Genomic DNA, 27,509 nt, shown 5'->3' on the forward strand with positions numbered 1-27,509 from the left:
TTTCATTCTTATTAATGCAATTCTGAATAAAAATGTTTCTAAAGTGCTGTCATGTAACACAAAGGTACTGTTGCTGGTGATTGTGGAGGATTTTTGCTCCACTATGATTATACTCAGGTGTTTGTTAGATGAATATTTGACATGTATCTCCAGTCTTTGGTTAATGCTGATCTTTTATTTGAGTGCTGTTTGAAAGACCTGAGCATAAGTACTCTCCAACACTCTGACATGAAAAAAAGATTTTTTATCTTGTTACTGCTCCCTCGGAGCCAATCTGAATCTTCCTCACCATCAATCGGATGAGGGAAAATCCTTTGACATACGTGCATGTTTATGTCTCTCCATGTACACGTGACACCTCTGCTCTGCCATGCCAAAAAAAATAAAGTCCACATTCTGGCTATTACATAATCCAACTTTCCTTTGATGTAGCTTTAGCTGCACATGGTACTGAAGCAAGCCAGAGATTAAGCTAATACTATGAAGGTTACCGCACAGGCCTGAGTCTGTCAGGCCAGAGCGCTGCATTTCAATCACATAAGTGATGGGCTTAAAAAGCTCAAAGGTTTGCTTTACAATATTAATATGACATAAACAAAGAAAAGCTTATCAACATGTTAACAAAATGATCTGAATCTTTAAATAAACACCAAAAAAAAAAGGAAAAACCATGAAAAGCAACCTGGTATTCAGGAAAAAGTGAAAAACATTTTGACAAACCCAGAGAAAATAAAGGTTTTAAAAGCATTTACATTAGCACTTCAAATGCAGTGCAGTTCAGCCAGCTGCTGCTCAACAAGCAAAGTGAAGTGCTTACCTGACATTAGAATTTTGCTTGGACTTTTACATGAAATTCATGTTCAGTACCGACCATTTTGTCAATTATTGCTGCTTTCCTTCCACTGATCCACTTCACTATTCTTCACAAGCATCCAGACAGCCCACTGAAAAGGCTTTGGAACAAAGGGTCTCAGGTCAATGGCTGAGAGGGAACAATCTGACAAAAGTGCTGGGCCAAGAGGAAAATCAAAGCACGGCCTTTTTCCAACCTGATATTTCAAAAATCTGGGACAAACTTTGGGAACAAATAAACACATTTCTATGTCTGAAAGGCACATATTTATAAAGCAGCTGGTCAAAATTTGCCAGGGTGCACAAACCACTGAAGCAACAAGGACATGAAACAAACAATAAGATACACAATACTAAGCTAACTGATGGAGTAAGAGGTTAGAGACAGAAAATGGAGACACCCGAAGCACTGAAATGCTCCTTAAATCAGATCATGGGTAGAGAAAAATCCTTTTACCCTGCTGTAGATAATAACAAAACTGATTAACTTTATGAGCATGTGTGAGAAACACACTCGAGACAGTGATCAGACTCGCAGATTTAGACGAGGAAAAAATAGAGGAGGAGAGAATAAGAAACAAATAAAAAGGTTTTGCTAAAGTATTTGTAACCGACACACATGCACACGCTAATTGCTGCCTGGGTCAACCACTTACGATGCTGACCTGACAAAAAGTGCAAAAGATGACCGATGAGAAGTCTTGGCTGGGATTTTTGCTTGGGAGTGCGTTTGTGCACTTATACTGATGCGAGTGCTATGGACCCTCCCTTCTGAAGTTGTTGTTTCACTACATCTATTCTTTCATTCATTTTTGCAGTGTGCAAACATAGGCCCACGTTACTGTTTGTCACCATCAAGATAGACAAAAGCAAAACTTTCCTGATTAGTCAAAAAAAAATGTTATTGGCAATAAATTCATGAATTGAGTGAAAATTTTGCCAATTCACATGATTACACGCATTTACAGTGCATTTAAATTTGGCTTTAAAGGTGTCCCCAGCAGAGACTGTAAGGTCAACAGTTTTGATGCCAGAATTAGATTTAATGCTTAAAAAAAAAAGGACAAATGTCAAGTATTGCCTATATTTCAGTTCACCTGTCCAGTGCGTGGTCTCTTCATTACTTCAAGTCAGTACGGTGCAGAGGAAAAGAAAAAAAAAAGTTGCCCACCCCTGAGCTAAACAGGAAGCCTTCAGTCTCTGAGGGCTGCAGAGTCACTGCATCAACTCCCACTCTTAACAGCAGGTTCAGGATGCACAATCACTACTTAAACACAGAACCATCACTGACTGAGGAGAAGGGTACAGTTACAGTCTTGTGTCAGTAACTCACTCCATAACAGAGGAAGCTTTAGTTCTGATGTAAATGGATTGTGATTAACAACACTGGGTCGTCACACACCACTTACAACCAGCTTTAAGTAAGCTTCCACATTTAAGTGTGCTGTGTACAACAAATCAAGCCTGTGAATGGGCCATTTCAAGGTCTGTGTAGGAGTAAAGAGGAAACTAACTTAACAGCATTTCTGGAAAGGTTTGCAAAGTTATGGTGCATTTTAATTCCTGAGAAGAGGAAGAGGGCCAGTTAAGCCACCCTGCCTGAGTCAACCAACAGAAAACCCACAGCCACACAAAGTGTACCGCGAACAACGGGGGAGCAAGAGGTTGAGGAGATGACAGGTGCATAAAAGTGTGTGCCCTTTTCCCTCAAAATACATTGGAAGAAAGTCTAGACGGCATCTGTTGTGATGCTAATAGCCTGTCTCCTAGTGTGCACATCCTGCCTCTTCCTGAATGTAAAAAGCGTTTCAGTACATGGAGTGTTAAGATAATGATGTATTCTGCTGATGACCACAGAAATGCCAAAACCAAAACAACATACAATAGTAAAGTGATAAGAACTCATTACAACAGCGACACTGACCTGATCCATTTTTAAAGAGGACTAATGCATGCTCTGTGACTGCAGAGCAGCAGAGAAAATCAACCTCTGTAATGTATCCACAGTTACTGACAACACTGACGCTGAAAAGAAAAGAACATGATATCATAGGCAACAAGCTCATTTTTCTAAGTTTAGCAATAAGGCTGGAAATCCCCTCCACTTCTGTCATGTGTGAAGCCAGAGTTAAAAAGAGAGACTCAACGGACTTCTACAAACTGCAAGTTGATGCAAAACCTTATAGATTGTTAAGGGTCATGTGATCCAATGCAAAAGCCAAGCCAAGACTGCTGCTGTTTAGACATTTTGCTATCATTTTTACTTCAGGACTGTTAGCTGTGTGAGCTACAACAATATCATCGAAACAGCCAGCACCAACTCTCACTGAGTCTTAAGTTATATATTTACAAGCAAAAATACTATTCAAAATCATAGGGAATTGTTTGACAAGAAAGTCTCCAATCGAGACGCAAAGTCAATTTACAAATTAAGTGTGTCACAACTACATAGTGGATATAGAATGTTTTTGTGCGTCTTTACCGTTTACTTCCATATGCAAAACGAGCACAAAAGCTGTTAGCAAGACTACTGAAATTTCATGAGTATCAGCTTCTGGAAGAAGAAGACAGAGTGCCCAGATGTAGGAAAACAAGTGCTAAAGCTCCTTCGTTTTTTGAGTGTATAGTTAGGTTAGTTTGCATTGGCTTTAAATTCCATCATTATGATATTAAACTGTGCTTTATATCAAGTTTGAATGGGAGTTTAAGTGGTTATGACTGTAATGTAAACTCTCATGAAGCAAAACAGATTTCCCCGTTAACAGACAAAGTATTATCTTATGTCATTTTTACATTCAGTGTACATATGGATATGCAATCACTCACATGTAGCCCCCTTCTGGGGCAGCTGAAAAATCTCTGAATACACCTCTGACAGCATGCCACCCGCTTCTTTTTCAGTATTAAAAACCTCTTCACCCCCCTCCCTCATATGCTCTCCCTCTCATGAGATCACAGCTTGGGAACAATGGTGACACCGCAGAACAAACCCAAAAAGGCTGTTTCATCTGCCCAAAACTCCCGGTATTCACACAGCACCTCAGGAACACACCAAGCACAGCTGTGCCTCATCAGATATGGGTACTGTTGTAAAGAGCGTCATCGACACCTCTCTGAGTAACAGCATGCCGAACTATTGTCCATATTCCCGTCTATGGAAAACATAGGAGAGAAAAAAACAAAAACTATATCGAGATTAAACTAAGTGACCAAAAAAAGTAAAGAGAATCACCTGATCGCTGAGTTTTATTACTCCCACCTGAAAGCAAACTGCTGTCAGCTGATCTCAAATTGACCCAGTGTATAGTATGACATCTCTGAATGCATGCATCACAGCTTGAAGAATACAATAAAGCGCTCATTAAAAATTCACAATCTGACAGCTTGTGTCCTAAATGAGATAGAACATAAAGTTCTACATGGAGGCTGAGACCAACACTCATACTGTACATCTCTGAGCTTCCCCGTGCTTCTGTGCCTTCTCGCCAGCAAAAAGCCTGAAAACAACACACACACACACACACGTTGTTACCACTATCAGGGAACAGAGGCAAAGAAAAAAAGAAAAATTATTCCTATTAATCCTATTATTAAGTCCTGAGAAAAGTGACCACACTGCGTGCATGTAGCCGTGGTTGTAACGCAAACAGGCAGGGCATTAAGAGAAGGGGAGGGGGGTGCAGGGTAAAATGGCTTGAGGTAAAGCTGACTGCACAGATAAATTGGAAGCGATGAGTGGAGATGAGTGAATAGATGGATGGAAAGATACGTACTGCTGTAGAGGGTGTCGATCCAGGAGAGCCGGGGCAGGCCATGAGCACTGAGGGGCTCCATCCTCCTATTCTCTCCCTATGTCAGTCACTCTGCTTCTCTCTTATGTCTTCAGCTCTTTTCTTTTGATGTTTTTTCGTGTTGCCGCTGCTTTCTTTTCCTTAGCCTTATAAAAGAGCCTTCATCTCACAGGAAGAAGAAAAAAAGAAGCATTTGGGGTGGAAAAAATGTCAAAAACAAGAAAACCCAGAGTCCAACAGGCTGACAAGCCAGCGAGCTGAATGAGTGTATGAGAGGTGTGTGTGTCTGCGTGTGCGAGAGCAAACAACAGGCTGGAGACGGACACCGCCGACCGTTGCTAGGGGAAGGGAGAAGCACTCCCTCTCTCTCTGGCTTGCTCTCTCACTTGCATCTACCCCTCCTCTTCCTCTCTTTTGATTCTGCGCGAACGCCTCATCAGCCCTTCACTCTCTGCCTTTGAGCGGAGGAAGGAATATAGAGCCAGTGCAGAAAAACTGCAGGTTTCACACTGTAACACCACTAGCTGAACACCAGATCCAAAACTGTTAAGCAAATTGAGGAAACCTGATAGTTAGGCTTAAATTCTTCTTACATTTTTTTGTAAAAACTGGATGAATGTTTTTTTTTTTTTTTAAAGAGTGAAGCTGAAATGCAGCACCACCACAGACCTGGCAACACACCAGCCCAGAGAATCAGATTTATGCTCAGTGGAGTGAAGTGCCAAGTTTACAGATTTGTACCGCACTGTTAGGGGACTGTATGTGCACACACTTACCCGAGTTACAGCACACTGTGGATTCATTTTATGAAGGTGTGCATTGTGGAGGTTAAAGGCCTGAACACCCACTCAGTTTCAGGAGTAACTTCAGTCAGAGGACTAATGTTGGGAAGAGCTATGGTGAGTTGAGGATCACCAACACCCACCTCATTTTCACCCAGTAATTTTTATTGGAGATAAACTTGAACTTAGGAAAAAAAAAAAAAAACCTTCCTTAAACCTGCTAACTATTGAGCTATATCTATTCTGTAAAATATATTGGAAAAGTACATAGTTTGCAGAGAATTTAATGTCAAGTTCAGTGTGAGTGTCTTTTATAATATCCAATTCTTGGCATTAACTAAACCCATAAAGACTGTCTATCAAAATGACATTTTCTTTTCCATAGTAACAACCCTCTTCCCCTCAGTGCTCTAGGGGGGATTTAATCACCTCAGAACTAAGTCCTATGACTGAGTCTGCCAAGTTGCTCAACTCAATATAAGCTAATAGGGCCTACTGTATTTTTAATTTGTAACTTTGCCCCTTGTTCCCATGCAGCTCCTTTTATTCCATGCCTTTACCTCGCTCAGTATGCACAGTTGCTCTTGCCTGGCCGCAGATGACCAACATCGACCTGACACAACTCCCCAGTTCGACCTCGTAATCAAATAGCTACTGTTTCGCAAAAGACAGATTAACCTCATCAACCTTTCCCGTCACCAAAAGTTCATTCTACACAGATAAAGTAATCCAAATAGTTACACGAGAATCACAATTTTACATAAAAACAAAACTTAATAAAACAGTGATGAGTGATGATCATGAGAATTGGCTTTTAAAAGGTTTTGGATGCATAACTGCAGTAGCTGCTCAACACGATGTACTCAAGGTCACGTCACTTGACCGCCACACACGACAATGAGGTGCTTTGTGTCAAACAGAGTCAGTCATTCAGTTCAGTGAGAAGCAGAGAGAGCAAGTGACTCTGTGGTTGGCGTGTCATGTTTTAAGCTAGTCCCATCTTCTGTTCCCGTGGCAACCCCCCCCCCCCCCATCTGCACAGACACACAAACTGGAAGAACATGAAAGGGATGCACAAGCTAACGTGTGTGTGGAAAAGTGGCTGAACACTCAAGTTCTGTATCAGCTGATATTTAAAAAAAAAAAATGGAGCAAAATGTTTGATTTTTATGGTTTATTTTTAAGCAAACTTAATATGATATTTTTTCCAGACTTAAATGTACATCACCAGGAATTTTGGCCTAGAGTTTCATCTACAGAAAATGGATATCTAATATAATAAAGCCATATGCACAGCAATTAAATGTTTCAGTATAAAAAAAAAAACCCACAGAATTTGGTAAAACCACAAGGGCACAACATTAGTTCTCCTGTTGCATCTTGTTCCCAGATACAGAACTGACATCATCACCACGCAGCACCCTTCCTTTTCATCAGGCCTGACGCTCTCAAATGTTTATGAACGCATGTGCTACAGAGGAGGGCAATTAGAGACGAGCATTGTGCCACTGCCAACAAAGCCTGATATTAAACCCTCCCCTAAAACCTCTGTTGGGCCCACTCCTCCCCCCCATCCTCCTCTAACCAGCAGGGGGGAGGAAAGACGAGAGGGTTGAGAGGCAGAAAAACTTCAATTAGGACACAAAGGCTGACAGGAGGATCCCCACCACCGGGCCTCGAGCTCTGCCCTTTGTCTCGTTACAGAGCTCCGACATGCCAGCTGAGGAAACACAGGCATTCAATGAAAAGGTGCCCAAAGAGTTCACACAGCTGGAAGTTATATCTGTGTCTATGTGTGTTTCAAAGCATTTATTGTACGCCTGCTTCTGCTAATGTATGTCAGAGTTATTAATGTATATGAATGTGTCATAATGACAGCAAAAATAAATAAATAAATAAATAAATAAATAACACAGGCGTTACAAGAAACACACCCAAGCTCAATCACAGACAAACAAGGTCAGAGAGTGGCACCTCATCAAAAATAGAGTGATGCACTGTACAGCCTTACTCCTTTGTCCTAAATCTGGGACAATAGCATGTTTCTCACACACACACACACACACACACATGCAAGTAAACCTGATTTAAGCTTTTAAACTAAAAGCTACCCACCTTCTAAACAACATCATCATTCAAGGGCGACAGCCAAACAAAGAGCACACAATTATCATACCAAAACACACACACACACACACACCCCTACGCAAACATATCAAGCTGCACATTAATGTTGGTCTTCCTGGAGCGTCACAGACCTACATCTATCAAAAATTGATAAGCAGTCAAGCTGCGTAGTGAAAAGAGCCATTATCAACCGTCTCTACTCAACTGTTTACCTCCCCTCAACTCACACAGCCAACACAACTGGCTCAGATACTGGAGAGAGCAGCAGAGGGATCTGCCTGGCAGCAGATGTTAGAGGAACAGTTTTTGTGACACAACAACATAGTTCAGCACATCAGAGATGGTTCATTTTCCTCACGGATCACATTCAGAAACAGTGCAGAGGATCTCAATTTCAGGATGCAGGGAAGAAAGGTAACAAGATGGAACTTCAAACCAGTCCACTTGTAGTTTTGTGCACATTTGTAAAGAGTGTGTGTTAGCAACACAAAAAGAACAATAAGTCATCACTCAGAACAACCTGAAGAATAGAATAAAACACAGAAAGAAGTAAAAAACATATACGGTATATAAACGCCTCACTTTTGATACAGGATATCATACTATGAGTAAATACTGTGTGTACAAAACAATCAGGGAAGGGACACATTTAGGCACTTTGAGATTTAAAATGACTCCTGACTTGGATTTTCAAAAGAAAAAAAAAGGAATTTTGCATCATGAGACCTGAAGGATGTTTGGGTTATGGTTGGCAGCCATGTATGTAATTAGGCACAACAGCACTTCACTAACCAATCAAACTGCCACCCGCTAACCTCCCACCCTGATCTACCCAGATACCCCTGCCCCACCTCACTACACCAACCCCACACACATTTACCCCTTTCAGTCCTCTCCAACATGTCAGCCCAAACCAAAAGGCCTGGGGGATGATTGGGTGATGGGTGGATTGGATGGGGGAGTTCATTTCTCAGGAGGCATGGCAATGTGTCAGTGCGTATTATGCCACTCTGGCCCCATCCCCACCTCCCCAACTGGCTCGTCACTGGAAAATTAACTGGTGGAGGAGAATAAAGCAAACTGGGAATAAAACAAAGGGCGGATCTGCACCCTTTATTAACCCAAACCTGTTTAACGCCCTCTGACACCCACGCTTAAAAGTGTTTTCATCCATTAGTGGTTTTGTGCGTTTATCAGACTGAGTGGTGCTGCACACACACAGGAAGTAGACAGCTGCGTTTCCATATGAGCGGCTTCCAAAAAGCGCAATGAAGCGCTGGAGTGGAACACAATTTAACAGAAAAGGCAAAGGGAAAAGATGGAAATGTCATCACTCAACAGAAAATATTCACAAAATTAAAGTAGACTTGCAAAAATGTGTGGCAAGATCATTTACATTTCTTTGTATAGTTTGTTTGAGACAGTTTATTTTGAATGGCACCACAATATTTTAATATTGATATTCATTATTGAATGTGGTACAATGGATTCCATTTGTACTCAGCAAGGATGTGTGATACTGATGACTATGTACGTTTTTCCCACACATCCTTTTGTTTTAGAGGTTGGGGGAGATGGCAGCAGGGATAAGAAATGATCATCCATTATTAAAAAGCCTGGAGAGCACCTGCCATGAACATATTATACTGCCTGAAATCATGTGGGGTGTAATTTTATTGTTTCTGATGGTCTGCTTGTTGTTTCATTCTTAAGTGACATGTTGTGATGAGGCCCTTGGGTTTTCTCTCTTTTTTCTCTTGTTATTATCACTTTATTTTTCATTTAATCAGTTTGAGATCTTGGCTACTTCCCTGATCCTCCACCTAAATTCTCAGTATTTATCTCCAGTTTATTTAGTCAGTGCCAAAACATAAATAACCACAAGAGCTTGTGTGCATGTGTGGGTGTGCACCAAAGCATGTGCTCTGGCAGGCGAGATGCCCCCTCACCTTACTTGAACTTGATCTCCCCCTTAAAACCCATCACCATCCAATTATGTGGAACAAGCATGTCTAGCAGACCACTGAGACATATCTGTGTGTGACTGCCGCTTCTATATTAATCCAACCTCTGAGAAGATAAAGCTTCCTTCAATACAACCCATAGCCTGTTTGTGTTAAGGAGGGAGACAGGAGATGGGACAAAGCAACTGAACAAAATGTGTGTGTGAGCAAGATTGGGAGTTCCAGAGAAAGATTATTCATACCGTGCCAGCTGAATTCACTTTGATCTATTGAGGTCAATGTGGAAATCTTCTGAATCATGCTGTGATTGGACAGACACCAGATAAGAAGCAAAGCCCCGTCTCACACACACACACACACACACACACGTGTACACACGCAGTCTCATACGGTATTTATGCTGTTGGCTCGTTTTTATTTTTCTCTATTTCACAGTTGCACAGACAGCATGAAATCATCCCAGAGAGGGCATAAGACCACTCCCCAACAAAAACAGCACTCATCTCTTTGTTTACAGTCTGCTTGACTGAGGCTTTTCAATGACCTGAAAGGCCACCAGCAGGTTGTGTTAAAAAGACAAAAGACAACTCCATTGTCCATTAGAGCTAATGAAATCAAAATTTAATCTCAAGTAAATCACTCATAATAATGCATAACCTATCCAAACAAATGCGTGTGCATGAATGTGTTAATATGAGCCTGTCCATGAGTGGCGTTGATTTTTTCCATGAATTTTGAAGTGAACGCAGCTCTCTCTCACAGCATTGAACGGTGACTGTATCTTAATAAATTCTATGCAGATAAGGTTAATAAATACGTTCCAAGAATGTGCAACCAATGTGCAGTGGTTGTGAAAAAAATGGCATCGACTCCGTTTGGTCATGTTTTTCAGCCTTAAAAATGGCTGTTTTCCAACTCTGCCCGAGTACTTTGGATTTCCAAAAGCCAACCAGAAGGTGACAATGTTACATCATAACATATTGTGTCTACACGTAACCAAGGCAACAAGAAGATCCATCATCATTTTCAAATCCAAACAAAGAAATGTTAAGGCCTAAATCAAACCAGGAAGTGACAAGAGAACGTAACGTGGTCTCACGCCAGAACAGCGCTTTACTGCTCCTTTCAACAACCCTTTCTTCCTGCTTAATAGGACTTGGTGGCTTCTTAAACAAAAGACTTTACATGAAAACAATAGTCAAAGAACAACAATTCCCAATGGTGTTAATGAGAACAGCAGAGGGAACAGAGCATTCTTATAACAGTTATCGGTGCTAATGAAACTTTGAGCCTTATGCCAGTTAGCAACAACTGAAAAGATCAGTGAGATACTGGGAAAGTTCTCATTGGCATGGTAAATCTGTTTGCTTGGGTCGGTTTGTTTCAGCGATTGAGAGTTTCCCATTACAAGATGCAGTGTTAAAGGTTAGAACACTTTCAGAAAATAACTAATAAAGCATGATTTCCATGATTCAAAGCATTGAATTACAGGCATCACAGCTTCTTGGTTTCCTCAAGACAAAGACAAAGACCCTCCTTTATAGACACAGTCAGTGTGAGATGTAAAGGTGAGCCATGAATATTTCCAGATATTGGAAATTAATGACTTGTTCCACTTCTTGGCTGTTCAGTGACCTGAAAAACACAATACAGAGTAATAAAGTGGACAGAGCAAATGTATAAACTTTGAATAAGGAACCACTGCACTCTAGTGTTTGGCTTCAGTTGATGCAAGATCAGAGGTGCAAGCAAAGATTTTCAGTGTACAGAGGACAGAAATATTACGGAGCAGAAGCAGAGGTATCATTACTGTCAATCTGCTCAATAATAATTCTGAACTGTTACTTATAACTGTTTCTGAGGGTGACACTCTAATGACAATGTGTCATTCTACAGAAAGACGCCAACAAGCACCTCCTTGAACTAAAGACCCTCAATATCACATGGATGTGTTCTGGGTTAGAGTGGTATTTAGACCAAGCTACTCTAGAGCCACAGAATATATTAAAGAAATTCTCACAGGCTTCATTCTTTTTTGCAAACACAACAACAACCTTTTTTAAGCTTTGAGAAACGGAGAAACACTACAGAAAGAAAACCAACGCACCACAGCAACATTGCTATTCTTGGTAATAACCACACGAGGATGCTATATTCATCTCACTGAGTCTCCTCAGCCGAGGGGAAGCTTTCAACTAGCATTATTGTACATCTAAAGCAGCACGCAGGAGCCCATCTGCCTGCTTTACAAACCAGCAGCACCTTTAGAATGTCTCAGGAGTCAACAGTAGTGCTCATTCAGTCCCTGCATATAACCAAAGTTATATCAAAACATGATATTGTGTCGTACAGATTCAAGTGAGCTTGGTGCCGCAGAGGGACTGGCTGTTCACGGAATACAGCCCATAATTCTGGTTATCTGCATCACCAGCAGAGAATACAGCACGCACACGATGATGCACGAGAGGGCCACTCACCGCAAAGGGCAACTGAAAGCTGCTTTGTCAAAGCATCTACAGTAGTTCTCTGTCTATTCATCCAAATCAGTCTGTTTTCAGTTGTTTCAGAACTAAACAGCCCATTAAAAACAAAAACCGTTCTTAGTCATTTAACACACAATGTTCTACCTTTAAAAGGTAGAAAAATGGAAATGTATGCTGAGGGGACGTTAACATACGGCTTTTAATTGTCTTTGAAAAACACGACATGCTCTAGTTTCTTCTTCCTCTCCACAGCTGAAAGCTGAGCACGTGGCTGAAATAAATGGCTGTGAAACCATGAAGACAGCACGAGTATGTACAACATAAAAGGCATCACAACCAACACTGAATTACATGAAATCTCCATATTCATAATAAATGACAACAAAATAAAAACAACACCACTTTAGTGGATTAAATTAAACATAGGCAGTGAGAGTTGCACAATTAGTGTAGCCTCCGATTAAAGCCAATCATCCACCAGCTCTCTGTTACTCTCACTTCATTTGCAAATACTTTGCGGTTAGAAAGCAATTATGATATCGCACAAGCAAACAGTGTCTTAAAGTCTACAATAAGACTTTAAAAGTGAGCGCCAGCAAGGTGAGTGAGTGGAAGGACATTTGTGCCAAAGCGATCCTGCTAATGGTACTCCTCTACTTTTTGTTCTTGACCTGTATGCTCTGAGCAGCTCGTGTTTCCGACTGGACCTGTGTGCACAATGACACTCGACACCCCACGGCTGATACTCCTGCGACCTAAAATGCAAACAATCCTTTTCCTTTCTCTGCCCAAGACAGTAGTAAGACAACCGATAAGCAAGTCTCTCCATCACAGAGGTCTTGCACATTAAAGCAAAATCACAAGGATTTAGTAAAAGCACAGCACAAAGTGGTTGCCAAAACTTGCATCTCTCCGTTTATTTGTCCATTTGTTTCCATTTCCTCCTAACACGAGGAGGAAGTGAAAGTGATGAGCATGCCAAAGAATGTCCTCAAGATAAGATTTAAAAAAAAAAAAAAAAAAAAAACAGCAGACGGAGAACCAACGACAAGCTTGAATGCTTTTACGTTGTTAGTGCAGGTGTTGTAGGGCCGATGTTTCATTAATTCCCTGGTGTGTGGCTGACGACAAAAAAAGGCTTGAAACAGGTACTGACAAAAGGGGTTGGGGGGGGGAATCTGTAATACTGAGAAGCCCTACCTCTGGCTTCAGGTGAAAAAGAAAGTTAAGTCGTGAGAACATCTCCTGCTGTTTCAGCTATGAAGCTAAAGGGCACAGAGCCTGAGCCAAGCTTCATTTCCATGGAGGTCCAAAACTGCGGCAGAATTTATTATTTCACAAAAGTGTTTTTTTTTCTTCAACAAGGTGCTCACTGGCACAGTAATTACATGAACCCAGTCTTTGTTTACTCTGACACTGACTTGGAAATCCTGCAAATGAACCTTATTCAATCAGATTTTAATGGTAGAATCAGGTCATCAACCCATTTAGGATGCATTTCATTCAATCCAGATTTCTGGTTCTGATTTGTATCGGATGATCTTTACACACCTAATAAACAAGCTTCACATGAAAAGTGTTTTTGACAATATCATTAAATATTTCACCCCTCCAAAATTTTTTATTTTTTTTTTAAATCATTTTATTCTGAAATGCAATCAAATTAACATGCATTGGTTATTTAGGAATTTTATGGTTTCATTCACGTACATGCTAAAGTATTCCATTTTTTATTGACTAGGTTGCTCATTTGAGCTTCCGTACGTGCAGTAATACTGAAACCAACTGCAACAGATGCAAATCAACAGATTTGGGTGAACCTTTGGAAGCAGTGAACTGTGACATAGAGCCATGCACAACAGTTGAAAGTGTTTAAGGGAAGTATGCAGTGTGGGTCCACATGCAGCCTGTGCACACACACACACACACACACACACACACGTCGCTCACCACACTGGGGTCTCCATGGCAGCTATAACAGTCAGTCAGTCAGTCAGTCAGTCAGTCAGTCAGTCAGTCATAAGTGGCCTGGTGTTACCTCTGGTTGCAGACTCAAGTTTTTTGTCTTAATGTCAATATGAGAAAAAAAAAAAAGTTGAGCTGTTGTGCATGTCACAAGCTTTGTGGAAAAAAATACAAAACGATGTTTTTATTAGAGATTTTACTGCTTCACACACAAGAACAGATCATCTTTACGCTTTTACTCATAAAGACATGTACTCAAATTTCTTTTCAGAGCTTTATAAAGAGTGTAATGTGAAATGTAAAGATAAATCCAATGAAAGCGACTGTGCTTTATCTTAATAATCTTTAGTTGTAGCACTTGGTAGAAACACAAAGTGTTCATTCACCAGGCGTGTGGCAGAGGTGTATTTTTTCACTTAACTGACAGGAAAACCACCTGTCCCAGAACTCGCAGCTGCTCGCATTTCTTGATTTGAACTGAGAGAATGAGTTTGTACTTCCTGCCAGTGCAATCCCCTGTTTAAACCTCCTAGCTGCGAAGCATAAACTGAGTCACAGTATTTCTTTAGAAGATGCAGTGATTCAGGGCCACCGGGACCAAGACTGAGGAGTAATCCTGCTCTGCCCTGTATCAAGGGAGATGGAACAAAACATCGATCAGCAGCAGGGTCTTTCATCTGTAACTGAGGAGCACAGCTTTGTCTAGATGACCATCACCCTCAGTAGCCTGTAGCCTCTTCCCGTTTCTTAGTGTGAAAACCTTTCTAGCATGGCTGTGTCCTCATTACAAACCCATGGGAGGTCGACGCCTTTGTTGATTCTGGGAATGGACACACACACACACACATAAAGGGCAAAGTGCCAGTGTCCCATAAATAGTAAGATGGTGAGAAATCAGGTACTGTTAGCAAAGATCTGCTTTTATGAGCCTAAAGTCACTGACAGGGTTAACTGTACTGTAGAGAATCCATAAATCTAACAAGCCATCATTTTTAAAGCAGCTTTTCAAACTTTATACCCACTTAAAAATGACACAAAGAGGAGTGACACTGAACAACAAAATCATGTCCTGACACAAGCTATTGAAACGCAGGAGTATTAAAACTGACACCATACATTGAGCTGCTCCTCAAACAGTTTCATTCCTAGTCACAGTTTCAGTAGTTGATTGTGGCTACGGACGTCAGCAGGAGCACATTGCATCACAGGACTTTCTGTGATGTGACAGCAACTACACTGAATACTATCTGAACCTGGGTTTGCATTGAGGGAAATCCTGCTATGATGAAAAAAAAGCCCCCCCTTTCAAAAGAGAGCAGCTCATGAGGTTAAGTTAAGTCTGTCACTCTACAAAGTGACAAATAAACGAGTCACCTGGGGAAAAAACAAACAACGATACACTACAATCTTGGCTACAAATTCATATCCTTCAATGACATCAGGGCACGTCTGAGCCACAGCGTGACATCAACCACAGTTATTACTAATTAACTCCAACAAGAATGACATGGAACCCAGTAACAGATTAGGTCCTCATCAAGTACAGAAACTGTACTTGAGTGTGCCTACAGCTCCTTTTTTTTATTTACACAGAGCTCACTCTATCAAACTGCAAAGAAGAGGCCTTGGTCATGTGACCACTGCACCTTTGCTGACTCACAGTGGCTTAACGGAGGCAGCACAATGCAGCCTCCCCACATATAGCATCATGGCAGAGCAGAATCTGGGATGTGGCAACGTTGCTACAATGGTGTGTTCTACCATGTCAGCTCTCCCAATCACACACTAATTCGGCTCTGTGACTACCACTGTCTCAGGCTCAGTGATGCATCTCTTTGGACCCCCTTACAAGCAGAATGCCGATAAACTACAAAGTGCCACAATTCCACCCTAAAGGTGGTGTGAAAAGGGTAATTTTACATTTACTGAATTTTGAAGCTAATTAATCAAAACCAACCTAAACAGTAAGAAAACTCACTGGCATCACAGTGAAAGGCAATGTGACCAGTTGCAACATAACCTGACCTTCACTTTTGTTCCTGTGTATATGCTAATGTAATCCCCACCTAGATGTATTGCACCCAGAAATAATCAACTCTCTGATCAGCAAGTCCTGGCATTACATTTCACACCTTTTGCATAGACGTACATGTATAAATATTCAGTCCTTCATCCATCCACCTCATGAGTATGTCATTATGCTGATACACCTACTTATTCTCCTCCATCTTAGAGACATCCTGCATGCTTCCATGCTCAACCATGACAACACATTCATAACCAAGGCAACAGAGGCTCAGCAATAAAACGGTGTCTGTAAATGTTGTGGTTTAAAAGGACTAAATCCACTGGATACAAAAGAAAAAAAACGAAGATACATTTGTACAAAATAATCTGTGCTTATTCAAAAATGGTACAATGAGCGACACAGTTCCAAAACCAAAATCATATTCTAATTTCCTTCGTTTTATGTTGTTGATGTAATTTACGTGCATGCATTTCAGGCCAGCTCAGAGTGAGAGTGACTGCTGCCATTTAAGAGTCTTGTATACTATAAAATAAAGAGAGATTTACTTGGCACTGATGGTAATCTGCACTGGTTGAACTAACTGTCTAAGTGCTTGAATGCAACACTCCAGGTTTAAAAGCAGGTGTGTTTCTGATTAGTCGTTCAATTAATAATTTGTCCATTATGTCAGACAAAAGTGAGAAATGCCAGTCAGGGTATCAAAGACACCATTGTGGTGATGCATTAAAAAATGCTTTGGCTAATCGCTGCATTTCAACACACAACTAGAGGAGGATCAATCAACAACAGGAGCAGCTACTGCATATCCATTTGGCCATTGTAATAACTGAAGTGAGTCAGAACTTTTGTCTGTAAAACCTTCACTTTGCAATAATTCAGTGCAGACTTGAAATGTCAAGGTGTCTGGTGATAAAAAATACCAACAAGAAGTCAAGTCAAGCTTAATGATAGAGGCTCAAACAAAACAAAAGCTCCAAGCTTCCATTTACTCCTCAGAGTGCTAAACGGGAGACAATATGACATGCTCATAGTTCCCCTGCTGCACATGCTATTCAGGACGGGCCTGGACAAGTCCTGCCAACCCAGAGGAAAGGGGAATGTGTGTCATAGTCAGTCGCTCTCAACATAGGAGGGACAAAAACATGTTCTTGCGTTTCCTCTGACAAAATGTCTTTATTTCCATATCTAGTTATCAACCAGTGACTTACAAAAGAATCTGTAACTTCTTCTATCATCTCAACAATACGCATCAACATGAAAAGTGTACCTCTGACACAGCGTGTGATGCCAAGTCTGTCTAAAGATACAGTTTGTTCATTACGTCACAGCAGCAGCTCTTCATGTTGGAAGAAACCTGTCAGATTTTTCTTTTTTTTGGGGGGGGCAACTAAAAGCATGTGAAGTAATCCTCGTCTGTTCGATTCCGACACTCTCATGTTGGTTTTAATCCTTGTTTTTCTTTGCAAAGTTAACATAAATCTATGCATTAGACCCTCTCTGGGTCTAAAAAAGCCCTTTTAAGATGTGCAATATGCAAAATAAATGACTCCACCGATGTGTTACAGGGATAGGATTCTCTAATGAAGTCAGAGCTCACTTTTGTGTTAATAATTCCCACAAATTAAATTAGACGTGTCCACGACAGTAACAGAGCCACAGTTCAAGTGTGACATCTGCCATTTACTGAAGATTACAAGGTGTATCAACTAAAGTAAAAATGTCAAATTGCCTACTGAGCTGCAGTTTTCTTATAGTGATCTAAAAAAAAAATAAAAAAAAAATTGACTCGTTGCTGTATGTTGTTATGTGAAACATACCAGTGGTGGATGGGAGCAGTTGCACATCTCTTTTCTACAGGTCTAGGCTTGATGAACATGCGGCGACATAAAAGACTTTCTTGATTCTACTTCTTTAGGGTTTCATTGCTCTAACAGTAAAGATGAAAGTGGTGTTCGTTTTTATTGCAAAAGATCATAAAAGGTTGGGACGCTGTACAAATTAAAAATAAAAACAATGGGACACAGAAACTATCAAATGCTGAAAGTGAGACATTTTACTATTTCATTCAAAATATTAGCTCGAACACGTCAGGAAAGAAGCAACAAAACCCTGGAAGAGTACCCAGCACTAGAAGAAACAGCTGGAGGACCATGTACCAATTAGATGAACTGGCAACAGGTCAGTAACATGATTGGGTACAAGAAGAGCACCTTAGAGAGGCTGAGTCTCTGAGAAGTAACAATGGGCAAACCTGCAAAAAAACATAAAAAAATAATCTGCAAGAAATTTCTGAATATTGTTCTTTGACATAAAATCAACAAGACTAATTGTTCCATCATCTACAGTACATAATATCATCAACTGATTCAGAAAATCTAGAGAAGTCTCTGTATGCAAGGGACATGGCCGAAAATCAACACTGGGTGCTCGTAATCTTCAGGCCCTCAGGCAGCACTGCGTTAAAAACATACATGATTCTGTCCTGGAAAAGGCTAAGGAGCACTTCCAGAAATCATTGTCTGTGAACACAGTTCACCGTGCCATCCACAAATCCAGGTTAAAGCTCGATCATGCAAAGAAGAAGCCATATGTGAACATGATCCAGAAACGCTCTTGTCTTCACTGAACCAAAGCTCATTTAAAAAGGACTGAGACCAAGGAGAGTACCTCCTGTGGTCAGACTTCTTCTTAACACTTATCAACAAGCCTACAGCTCTGATTGTTTAGGGGTGCATTAGTGCCTATGGAACTGGACACTAGTATAACTGGAAAGGCACCATCAATGGTGAAGGGTATATAAAACATAACATATGTTCCCTTCCAGATGACAACTCCTTCACGGAAGGCCTTGCATATTTCAGCAAGACAATTTTAAACCACATACTGCATGTATTACAGTATGTATTACAGTGGCTTCATAGTACAAGAGAAAGGGTGCGAGACTTCCGTCCTGTTGCTCAACAATCTGCTGCTGTGACTGCAAGCAGATCACAGTTATCATACATCAGCGTTACTAGTCTGACATATAGTACTAAGATTTTTCTACACAAAAGCTCCAGATTTCTGATTCAGACAAGACACCAACATGCCTAGCTGCTGTAAGATTAATAGTTGAATGTTCTACAGAAACTTGGGACTATTCAAATATTACAGATGCAGTGCAGTCGGAACATGAAAAATGTACGATTGTTTTGACATATCTGGACAAGAGAGGTTGAAAACTTGCAAAATTCTTTCAGCTGCAAAATGTTTGAGGATTATCTCGCATGCACTCGCATGTGTCGTTTCTTCTGAATTTGCTGAGGCAGAGCATCAAACGTGGTTTTCTTTACATAGGGAAGTACTCGTTTCAAATCTTTTTTAAAACCCTGGGAAGGTTAGAATAACTGGCACCTGTGATTCTTATAAAGGTTTGATTTGAATTTTTTTATGCAACTGATCGGTCAGAATCACTACACAATGCAGTGTTATCTGACATGCATTTGAGTAACAGGTACTCAAACATTTCAAGTAGAAAATAAAAAAAGCCAACAGCTTTTATGGGATGTACTTTTAAAAAAAGAAATACTGTTAAACACATAATTTTCTAATTGTAGGTTACTGGATCTAGATATTTACAAGTACAAAGTATTGCATATTAGCTTTAGTAGTTATGTAATGATTCATCCAACCATGTTGCCCACAAGGTTTTTAAAATAACTGGCATGTCAGGCTTTGCTTTACAAAACACATTATTTTCAAAGTGAATTCCTTACAAAGATGCTCCCCATCTCAGTACAACTGAGTTTGCCGTCTGTGCGTAGCGAGGAGGAGGAACAGGAGAAGGAGGGTGGTTTTTCTGGCCTACCAGATGGCAAACAGAGAAATGGGTCATAGGTGAAATGAACAAGGAAACAAATCTCTTAGCAGAGCCATCATATAGGTTAAGTGGTCTGAAAGCTCAAGTAAGAATAAAGTCATTCAGCTTTACTGTGAGAAATGATGCATTTCTCTATGAGAATTAGAACTACCAATGCCTTAATGTACACAAGGTATCCCACTTCTCCTGAGACTCACTGCTTTGACTGTATCAAAAAAAGCATTTCAGACTAAAATAAAAAGCATAGAATATCCAGGACAGTTCAAAACTAGTAACTGTGAATGATTGAACTGGACTAATGCGACACAAATACCAGGAAGGACTTCTCTGAATTCACCCTTTTGCTCATCCAGAAAAAAAACATTAAGGGGAAAAAGAAAAACAATTCCTACTGCAGCCAGCATGCAGCAACAGTGAATAAGTTAAAGCGTAGACCAACAGTGCTGTGAATCAGAGATGAATCAGTAAGAGGCCAGAGCAACGGCCTCAGACTCACATGGTGCGATGGGTGACCTCTTCCCAGCAAACACACATTTCACAAAAGGCATCAGCATGAGCAAGAGCCCTGCTATCAGCACATTGCTTTGTGTGTGTGCAAACAGAAACAGGTGAAAGCAACATCTATGAACACCAAGTGACAGCAAAGCCAGAGAACTGCTGTTGTTTCAATCAAAGAACTTGACCTCAGTCAGTGGAAATGCCTCGAGTTCTTCCCACAGATCCTCACACCCTCCATTGTTTGTACACACAATTAAAGTCTTTCCACTGATTATCCCAGTTGTCAAAGACAAACATCAATATCCTGTGGGATAACAATGATGGAATAGGTGAAGAGACTAACAGTAAGAGCTTTTCTTTACTGATCCACGAGTTTACAGTAAAAACACATCTCCTAGTCTGTTACAATGGAAAAGCAAACAGCACATCAGGCTGAGAAATCTTTGTGTTTTCTTTTCTTTGTCTTGGTTTGTTACATTTTCCACTTGATATCCAAGACCAGCTCTGGACACCGCTCAGACACTGCTTAATGACCTCCCATTAGATCAGCTCCTCACCAGTCCACGCATCTTTTTCAGGCAACAAACGTTTCCACATTTTGTTAACATTTTACCATCTCATAAAAAAGCGAGTGTTGACACTCATAGCATAGGTCCCCGATTGTTCATAATACTTCTTTATTTCAGGTCCCTCAGGGTCAAAATAGTAACAACTGTTTTTCATAATTAATTCAGAGCTTTTAATACCCACCAAATAATTTGAACTGTTATCAAATACTATCAGGAAAAATAAAAAAATGAGCTAAAAACCATATCCAACCATATTCCTCCATCACTGAAATACAGAACAGCAAATGTGTCAGAGGGAGTAGTTTTGTCTGCTCAAAAAGCCTTCCTCAATCTTTTCTCATGTTAATATTAGTCATTCACTTTTGACTCATGAAATTGCAGACAATCTCAGTCAATATTGCCACACTTTTTAGGGGAAATCTCAAAATACTGCTGTGGCATTTGTGTGAATGCTGCTGTCTGGATTCCTCTTCACATTATTACTTTGATTCATAGAGTCATTCTATCCATGGCTGTGAAGTTATTTCATCTTTTTAAGCACCACAGCACCAGCCCTAAAGCATGATTATTGTAGAAATGAAACTATGATGAGCAAGAAATTATTGATTTCTTCTACACATCACAGTGAACATTTATGTTAAACTGATCATTCAGATCATTTAAGGCTCTGTGTGAGGGCAGCAACATCCACCTGCTCACACTTCAAAGGGCGATCAACTGTGAGCACCACAGAACTGAAGATGTTCTTACTTCAGTGTCAGCTTCGAGGACCATATTGAGGTAGACTAACATCTACAGAGAGAGGCACTCAATGCATGCTGGTAAAAAGCACTTTGCCAGGATCAGTGGCATGAGGAGGTCAGAAGTTTCCAACTACTCCATATGTCAAACTTGGCCCCAGCTCTTCCAGTACAAAATATATAATCGTACATCAATCCACCATAAAAGTACGGCCACCCTCCTGATATTGTGTAGGTCCTTATGCCGTCCTTTTCGATTGGTTTGGTTCCCACAGATGCAGAGACTGGTCTCTGGGAAGTTCAGAGGCTGGGCATACACCTTAAGGCCCTAACACTACTTATGCAGACTGTCTTTACCGTGTGTGTCTGGCTTTACAGACAGACGTTCTCCTTTTAAAGCATTTTGCTGCCACTTGGGCGCAGTCTGTGAAATTTGTAGCACAATCTGAGCTGTGGGCCCCAGTCGGATGTGTTGGTGATATTGTTGGTGCTTTAGCTTTGCTCTGCTTTGAAAAAGACAAATTAAAGTAGAGAAAGATCTGCTTTGTGAAAACAAGTGTTTAGATAATGAATACTTGTCCAGCGCAGCTGTTGTCTGTGCAGTTTCACCTGTGCTTCTTTGCTATTGTTAGTTTTTCACACTTTGTTATGAAATAAGCTATTTTTGGGCCTCCTGGCTCCAGCTAACTTTCAGCCAATCAGCATTTGAGCAACGTCATCTCCACGGTCTACGCACTATTCGCTTTTTCTTGGTCTATATTGGACAAAAAAAAACATGCTAGTATGCGGGGGCTGAGAGAACCGAGACAGATACGTCTCGCACAGTAAGTATAAATGGACTCTCACACTCTGTGTTGTGTTCTTTGAGCTACTGCAGGGACCATTGCTGTATGCTGGGAAACCTGTCTGCAAAAATCCGAATCCGAGTACGCCATGGGCCACATTTTTCATATTGCTACACTCCCCCTCAGGAGATCTTTTTATGCTGTTGATGTTTTGTCCCCACAAAATGTGCACGATGGAGAACGGAAATATGAAAACACTGAGCAGAATGAGAACCATACCAGCGAGACCAGCAACGTCTTGCACAAAAGGACCGCCTCCTGTGGAGGATGAGGTATATTCCACATGTGAAAGTTCAAATCAGCATCTTCAAATAACCCGTGAAGAGAATCTACACATTTTAAACATTTCTAGCATCTGGCCACCAGTGATCGCTGTGTTTTAAAAAAATTTTTAAAAAACTGAGAAAAAACTAAATGTACAACACTACATGTTGGATCTAGGCTTAATGATGTAGGAACCCTTTCACAGAAATTATAAACACACACTTTTAAGCGATGCTAAGATAGAATGAGAGTGGCAACTTGTTTTTAATCCAAGTATGATAAATGTAGAGATTAAAGTGGCAACAAAAACTTTAGGAACTTTATTTTGAAACGTAACAAAGTAGCTATATCCAGAATATATCAGGCTGTGTAATTCTGGGTTTGTTTGGAAACCATACCCTAGCTCAGTGTTTTTCAATTCCGGCCCTCATGACCCACTGCCCAGCATGTTTTCGATGTTTCCCCTCCTCCGCCACACCTGATTCAAATGATCAGCTCATCATCAAGCTCTGCAGTGGCCTGATAAGGAGCCATCTTTTTCCAATGAAAAGATGTATCAGATGTTATTTTGTATATGTATTTTATCTGACCTGGTGACATAAGCAGTGGAAGAGATTACCTGCAGAAGAGGAGTCGTCATGGTCGGAGCTCAGGTACCCGTCACTCCTCCTGTCAGGGGTGCTGCACCCGGAGCCGCGGGAAGCTCTGCGGTAAACCTGCGGAAAGGACGGGGATAGTCTCCCGTCGTCGCCGGAGTCAAAATCCCTGCTGTTACGGAAAGGCCGCAGACTGTCCCGGCAGAAGCTGGGCGTCCTCTGGCCGTCCCAGCACGCAGTCTTCGGTGTCAACAAGTTATTCCTGACGAAGTTCTCATTCAGCTCCGCGTCTTCATACTCTCGGTCGCTGCTCTCATCTTTGTCATTCACTTGAGGGATGACAGCAGGGGCCTTGTCCTCCCTCTGAAAGCTGGGTTTCAGCGGCGGGACAGGGATGGGGACAGGCTTACCTGCCTTGCCGATGAACCTGCTCCGCTCTCGGCCGAAGGAGCTCGTGAGTCCCGCTGTGTTACCTGCCGCGTGAAGCTTCACGCCCCCGGTGTCGGACGCCCTGGTCGTCTCCCCGCCGTTTTCATCGTCCCTCAGCGGCACTTTCCAAATATTTCCCGTCTTAGAAAATGTGAACGTCTCAGCGTTAGAGTTTTCATCTTTGTCTTCAAACCTTTCCGGGTCGTTTCTCTTCTGTCGGGACATGGTGGTCTGCAGGTAAATCACCTTGAATTTCTCCTCCGTCAGAGCCTTCTGAAGCCGCTTCAGTTTGGCTTTACATGCCTCCAGCTCAGACTCGATGTCCTCTACAGAGTTAAAGTCCATTTGGGGTACCTCTCCATCGGGAAATTCATTCCTCCAGTGTTTTGCAAATTCCTCTTGTTCCCACATATTAACGTTTACGCAGGGCAGTCAAACAGAAATGTTAAGACTGTTCTGTCTACACCGACAGTTTGCGCGGTGTCTGTCGCATATACCGACCTCCCTCTTTCCTCCTCTGTTTTCTAAGAAAACAAAAAATACCGTCGATATTAACTTGAGCACTCTCAGACCATCCCAGTGCTCACACACACAATCAGCAACGTGCGTGTGCACGGTGAGATGCGCGTTACAAGTTTCCTACCACGCTGAAAAGTTTCGAGACTTCCTGTATCCAGGCGCGCTGCGTTTAAGTACTGCTGGGATAATTATCATGCCTCGGATTCACGGGCTCTTCGCTCACACTGCTTCCTGACAGCACCAAGACAATACAGCACGTTTCAATAACCGACTTTAGAGCAGCTGTCAGAGGCTGTGACAGGAGGAAAAACAGCAACAGCACTGAGACAGATCCAGAAATCAAACCCAAAGCAAAACCTTTTTCTAGATAAATACGGTGGTAAAATGTGTTTTAGATTAAAATTGTCACTAATATTAGAATTTAAGATACAAATAGCAAAGACAGAAAGAACACATTTTTACCATATTTTGTTCATCTGCTTACATCACCAGATTCTCATAAATGATTTCACTTGAGTAACACATAACATTTCAGTTACAGAATTTAATACCACTCATTTCGACGTCATACAAATTGTTGAGGGGAAAGCAACATTTATTGAAAATACATAAGCGTTACCAAGTTAGACATAAAGGTGCTGATTTTAAACAGGTAACAGATGAAATGGAGGTCTGCTCTCAAAGACCCAACCGGTGGGGGGATATTACTTAGAATATTTGTTAAAGCAGTGTATTTAGGCACACTTTTGAGGTACTTAACAACCAGTACTTTTTAAAATGAAGACTTTACTTAGTAGGTAATATTCCAAGCCTTTGAAGTACATGTTGGTCATTTTAGTAAATCTTTAGATGATCCAATAACTCCAAGATTAAATCAGATAACTCAAATACATTTCTTTATGAGAACTTTTTTTCAATTTTGAATTGAGACTGAAAAGCTTAGATTCGCTGTCTTCAGCGTAAAATCTGTATTTGGTTGTTGTTTTTTGGAATTTCTTTTTGATAACTAAAATACAAATGAGTAATGTATGTCTCAGGTAACCCATTGGTTTCCTCTCGGTTGGGTTCATTGATTAGATTTAATCATACATTCAAAACAAAGTCAACCGATCTCATTTAGAAAAATAGTAAACATAAACTGTTTGTTGCATAATGGCCATTTTCTTTCTTATCAAGACATGACACGAAAAGCTGGTTCTGTCTCCACTGTCACCAAAAAAATGCAGGTCAAAATCTGCCAGCTTGCATTACTTTAGAGCAGAGCCATGAAAGAAAGGTGCAGACAGGCTCTGACATCAAGTCTCCTTCCCCCAGCTGCTGGTTTCAGTAATTTGATGTTGAGGAGGAAAAGAGTTCTGAATTTGCCTGTGCTTATCAGGCTACTTGATTTCCTTAGAGGAAACGCAAACTACTGGCACTGCACAACACGTGAGGGCTTTTAACACGATGATTCCTTCCTCTTTCATCTGTTTGTTTTGTCGTCTACTATTTTACCACAGCAAAAGAATCCATGCTGAGAAATGATCAGCATGCTCCACCCTGTCATTTTATGGTAAACCAGACAAACTCTTAAGATTAAGATTAAGACTTTATTGTCATGTAGATACACAAAATTACTCCTCATTTAACCCATCCAGGTGGACACTTGTTGAACACACACATGCACAGGGTCACACACTCATGGAGACAGCTGCCATACTTGCTGTACGTCTAGTCATTCGACATTTTTAGATTGAGTAAAATTGTTTGTCATGTCTTACCTTGAAAACTTTTGATCATTGTGATTTTCATATTGATATACATCTCTATACGTCTCTAGAATGCAGAAGAGGATAAACCTAAAACACGACCACTCTAATCTATGCAGAATCCAAGCACCGGTGTCCAGATTAAAACTATACGGTAAACTGCCAAGCAGCAGACTTCCAGTAAAACAGATGTAACGCTATACAATGAGAAAGACGGTTATCACAGGGAGGGGAGGGTGATGGAAGAGATGGACACTTAGAATTTTTGAGTGCCCATTTGGATTGCTGCCTAGAAATGAAAGATAATTCTCCTAAAAGCTCTCAGTAATCATTGATCATCATTCGCTGCAGGCCTGAGAGCCCCGATGAGGTTACAGTAATGAATAGACTAGAAAGGCTATGACCAGGCTGCTGTCATGAAACCGAATCACTAATTACAAACTTGATGGCAGGAAATGGATGGCCTTTTTAGTCAACCCACAAGTGTTCAATACAGTCAGCTTGTGGAATGTACTACAATGAGGTAGTTATCTGATATAGTTTTTTCATATCAGTCTAACAGAACCCTAACAAGTTTACTCAGTCTGGTGTTCAGTCCACAGCTATTGGGTTGACTGAAGGATGGTACATACACAAGGCTAAATACAGACACCGATTTTATCAAACACCAAAGATTTTATCCAAACCCACATGTGCTTCATTAATCAAGGGTGCATAGTCAAACCACACAATGCCCAGCAAAGAAGGTTCCACATATACAACATATACCTGCGCTGTTTTATTTTCTTTGTGATATATCAAAAGATTAAATAACACCTTGATGGTGGAAAACTGTATGTTATCCAACCCTTCCTGCACCACACCCCTCAGCCTCTTTCACCTCCACTCAAATCCAGATGTCCTGGATTCCTGCAATGTCAGATGATGACGCAGGACATGAAAACAATCACCAGCTATGCTATAATTATTGCATTTACTGTCAGTGTAAACATATCTGTGTGTCTGCAGCACACTGCATATAGATAGATAGATAGCTAGATAGCTAGATAGATAGATAGATAGATAGATAGATAGATAGATAGATACTAAAACAGCTGAGCCAGAATATAATGATTTCCATATCTTATCATGTACAGATGCTGTAGACTCGATGCAGCAGGTTGGAGGTTATTCCTACTCTGTCTGCCTCCATTCCTGTCTACTTACTCTCAAATAAAGGCCACTAGTAGGAAAAAAAAGAGCCATTTTACAATTTTGTAAAAAATTATATTTTAGTTTTAATTGGATGGTAGCGACACTTTTTCAAAATGTTGCGACGTGACCATGTTCACCACTGTGTAGCATCCCCTTTTCTTTAAACAATGGTCTGTAATCATCTGAGTTGCCGGACCTGTGGGACAGGAATGATGTCCCACTCTTATCTGATGTAGGAGTCTAGCCTCGAGGCCA

General features: G+C 40.9%; 1 protein-coding gene across 3 annotated transcripts in view; it reads right to left on the minus strand.

Annotated features, from left to right (window-relative positions):
* abr (ABR activator of RhoGEF and GTPase) overlaps nt 1-26,106 on the minus strand; it is a 114,755-nt gene extending 88,649 nt beyond the window's left edge. The window contains exon 1 of one of the 3 annotated variants that reach the window (XM_072375725.1): nt 26,073-26,106. In XM_072375725.1, the coding sequence (XP_072231826.1) occupies nt 26,073-26,103 (31 nt within the window). In that variant the 5' untranslated portion in view covers nt 26,104-26,106. Of the gene's footprint in view, nt 1-4,625; nt 4,932-23,387; nt 24,447-26,072 lie in introns of those variants that run through there. The other 2 variants (XM_072375722.1, XM_072375723.1) reach the window with 2 other exon arrangements.
* Nucleotides 26,107-27,509: the final 1,403 nt, after the last annotated feature.

This window comes from Leuresthes tenuis, unplaced genomic scaffold (assembly GCF_036924035.1).
Source record: "Leuresthes tenuis unplaced genomic scaffold, fLeuTen1.0.hap1 SCAF_21, whole genome shotgun sequence".
In the NCBI taxonomy this organism is placed as follows: Eukaryota; Metazoa; Chordata; class Actinopteri; order Atheriniformes; family Atherinopsidae; genus Leuresthes; species Leuresthes tenuis.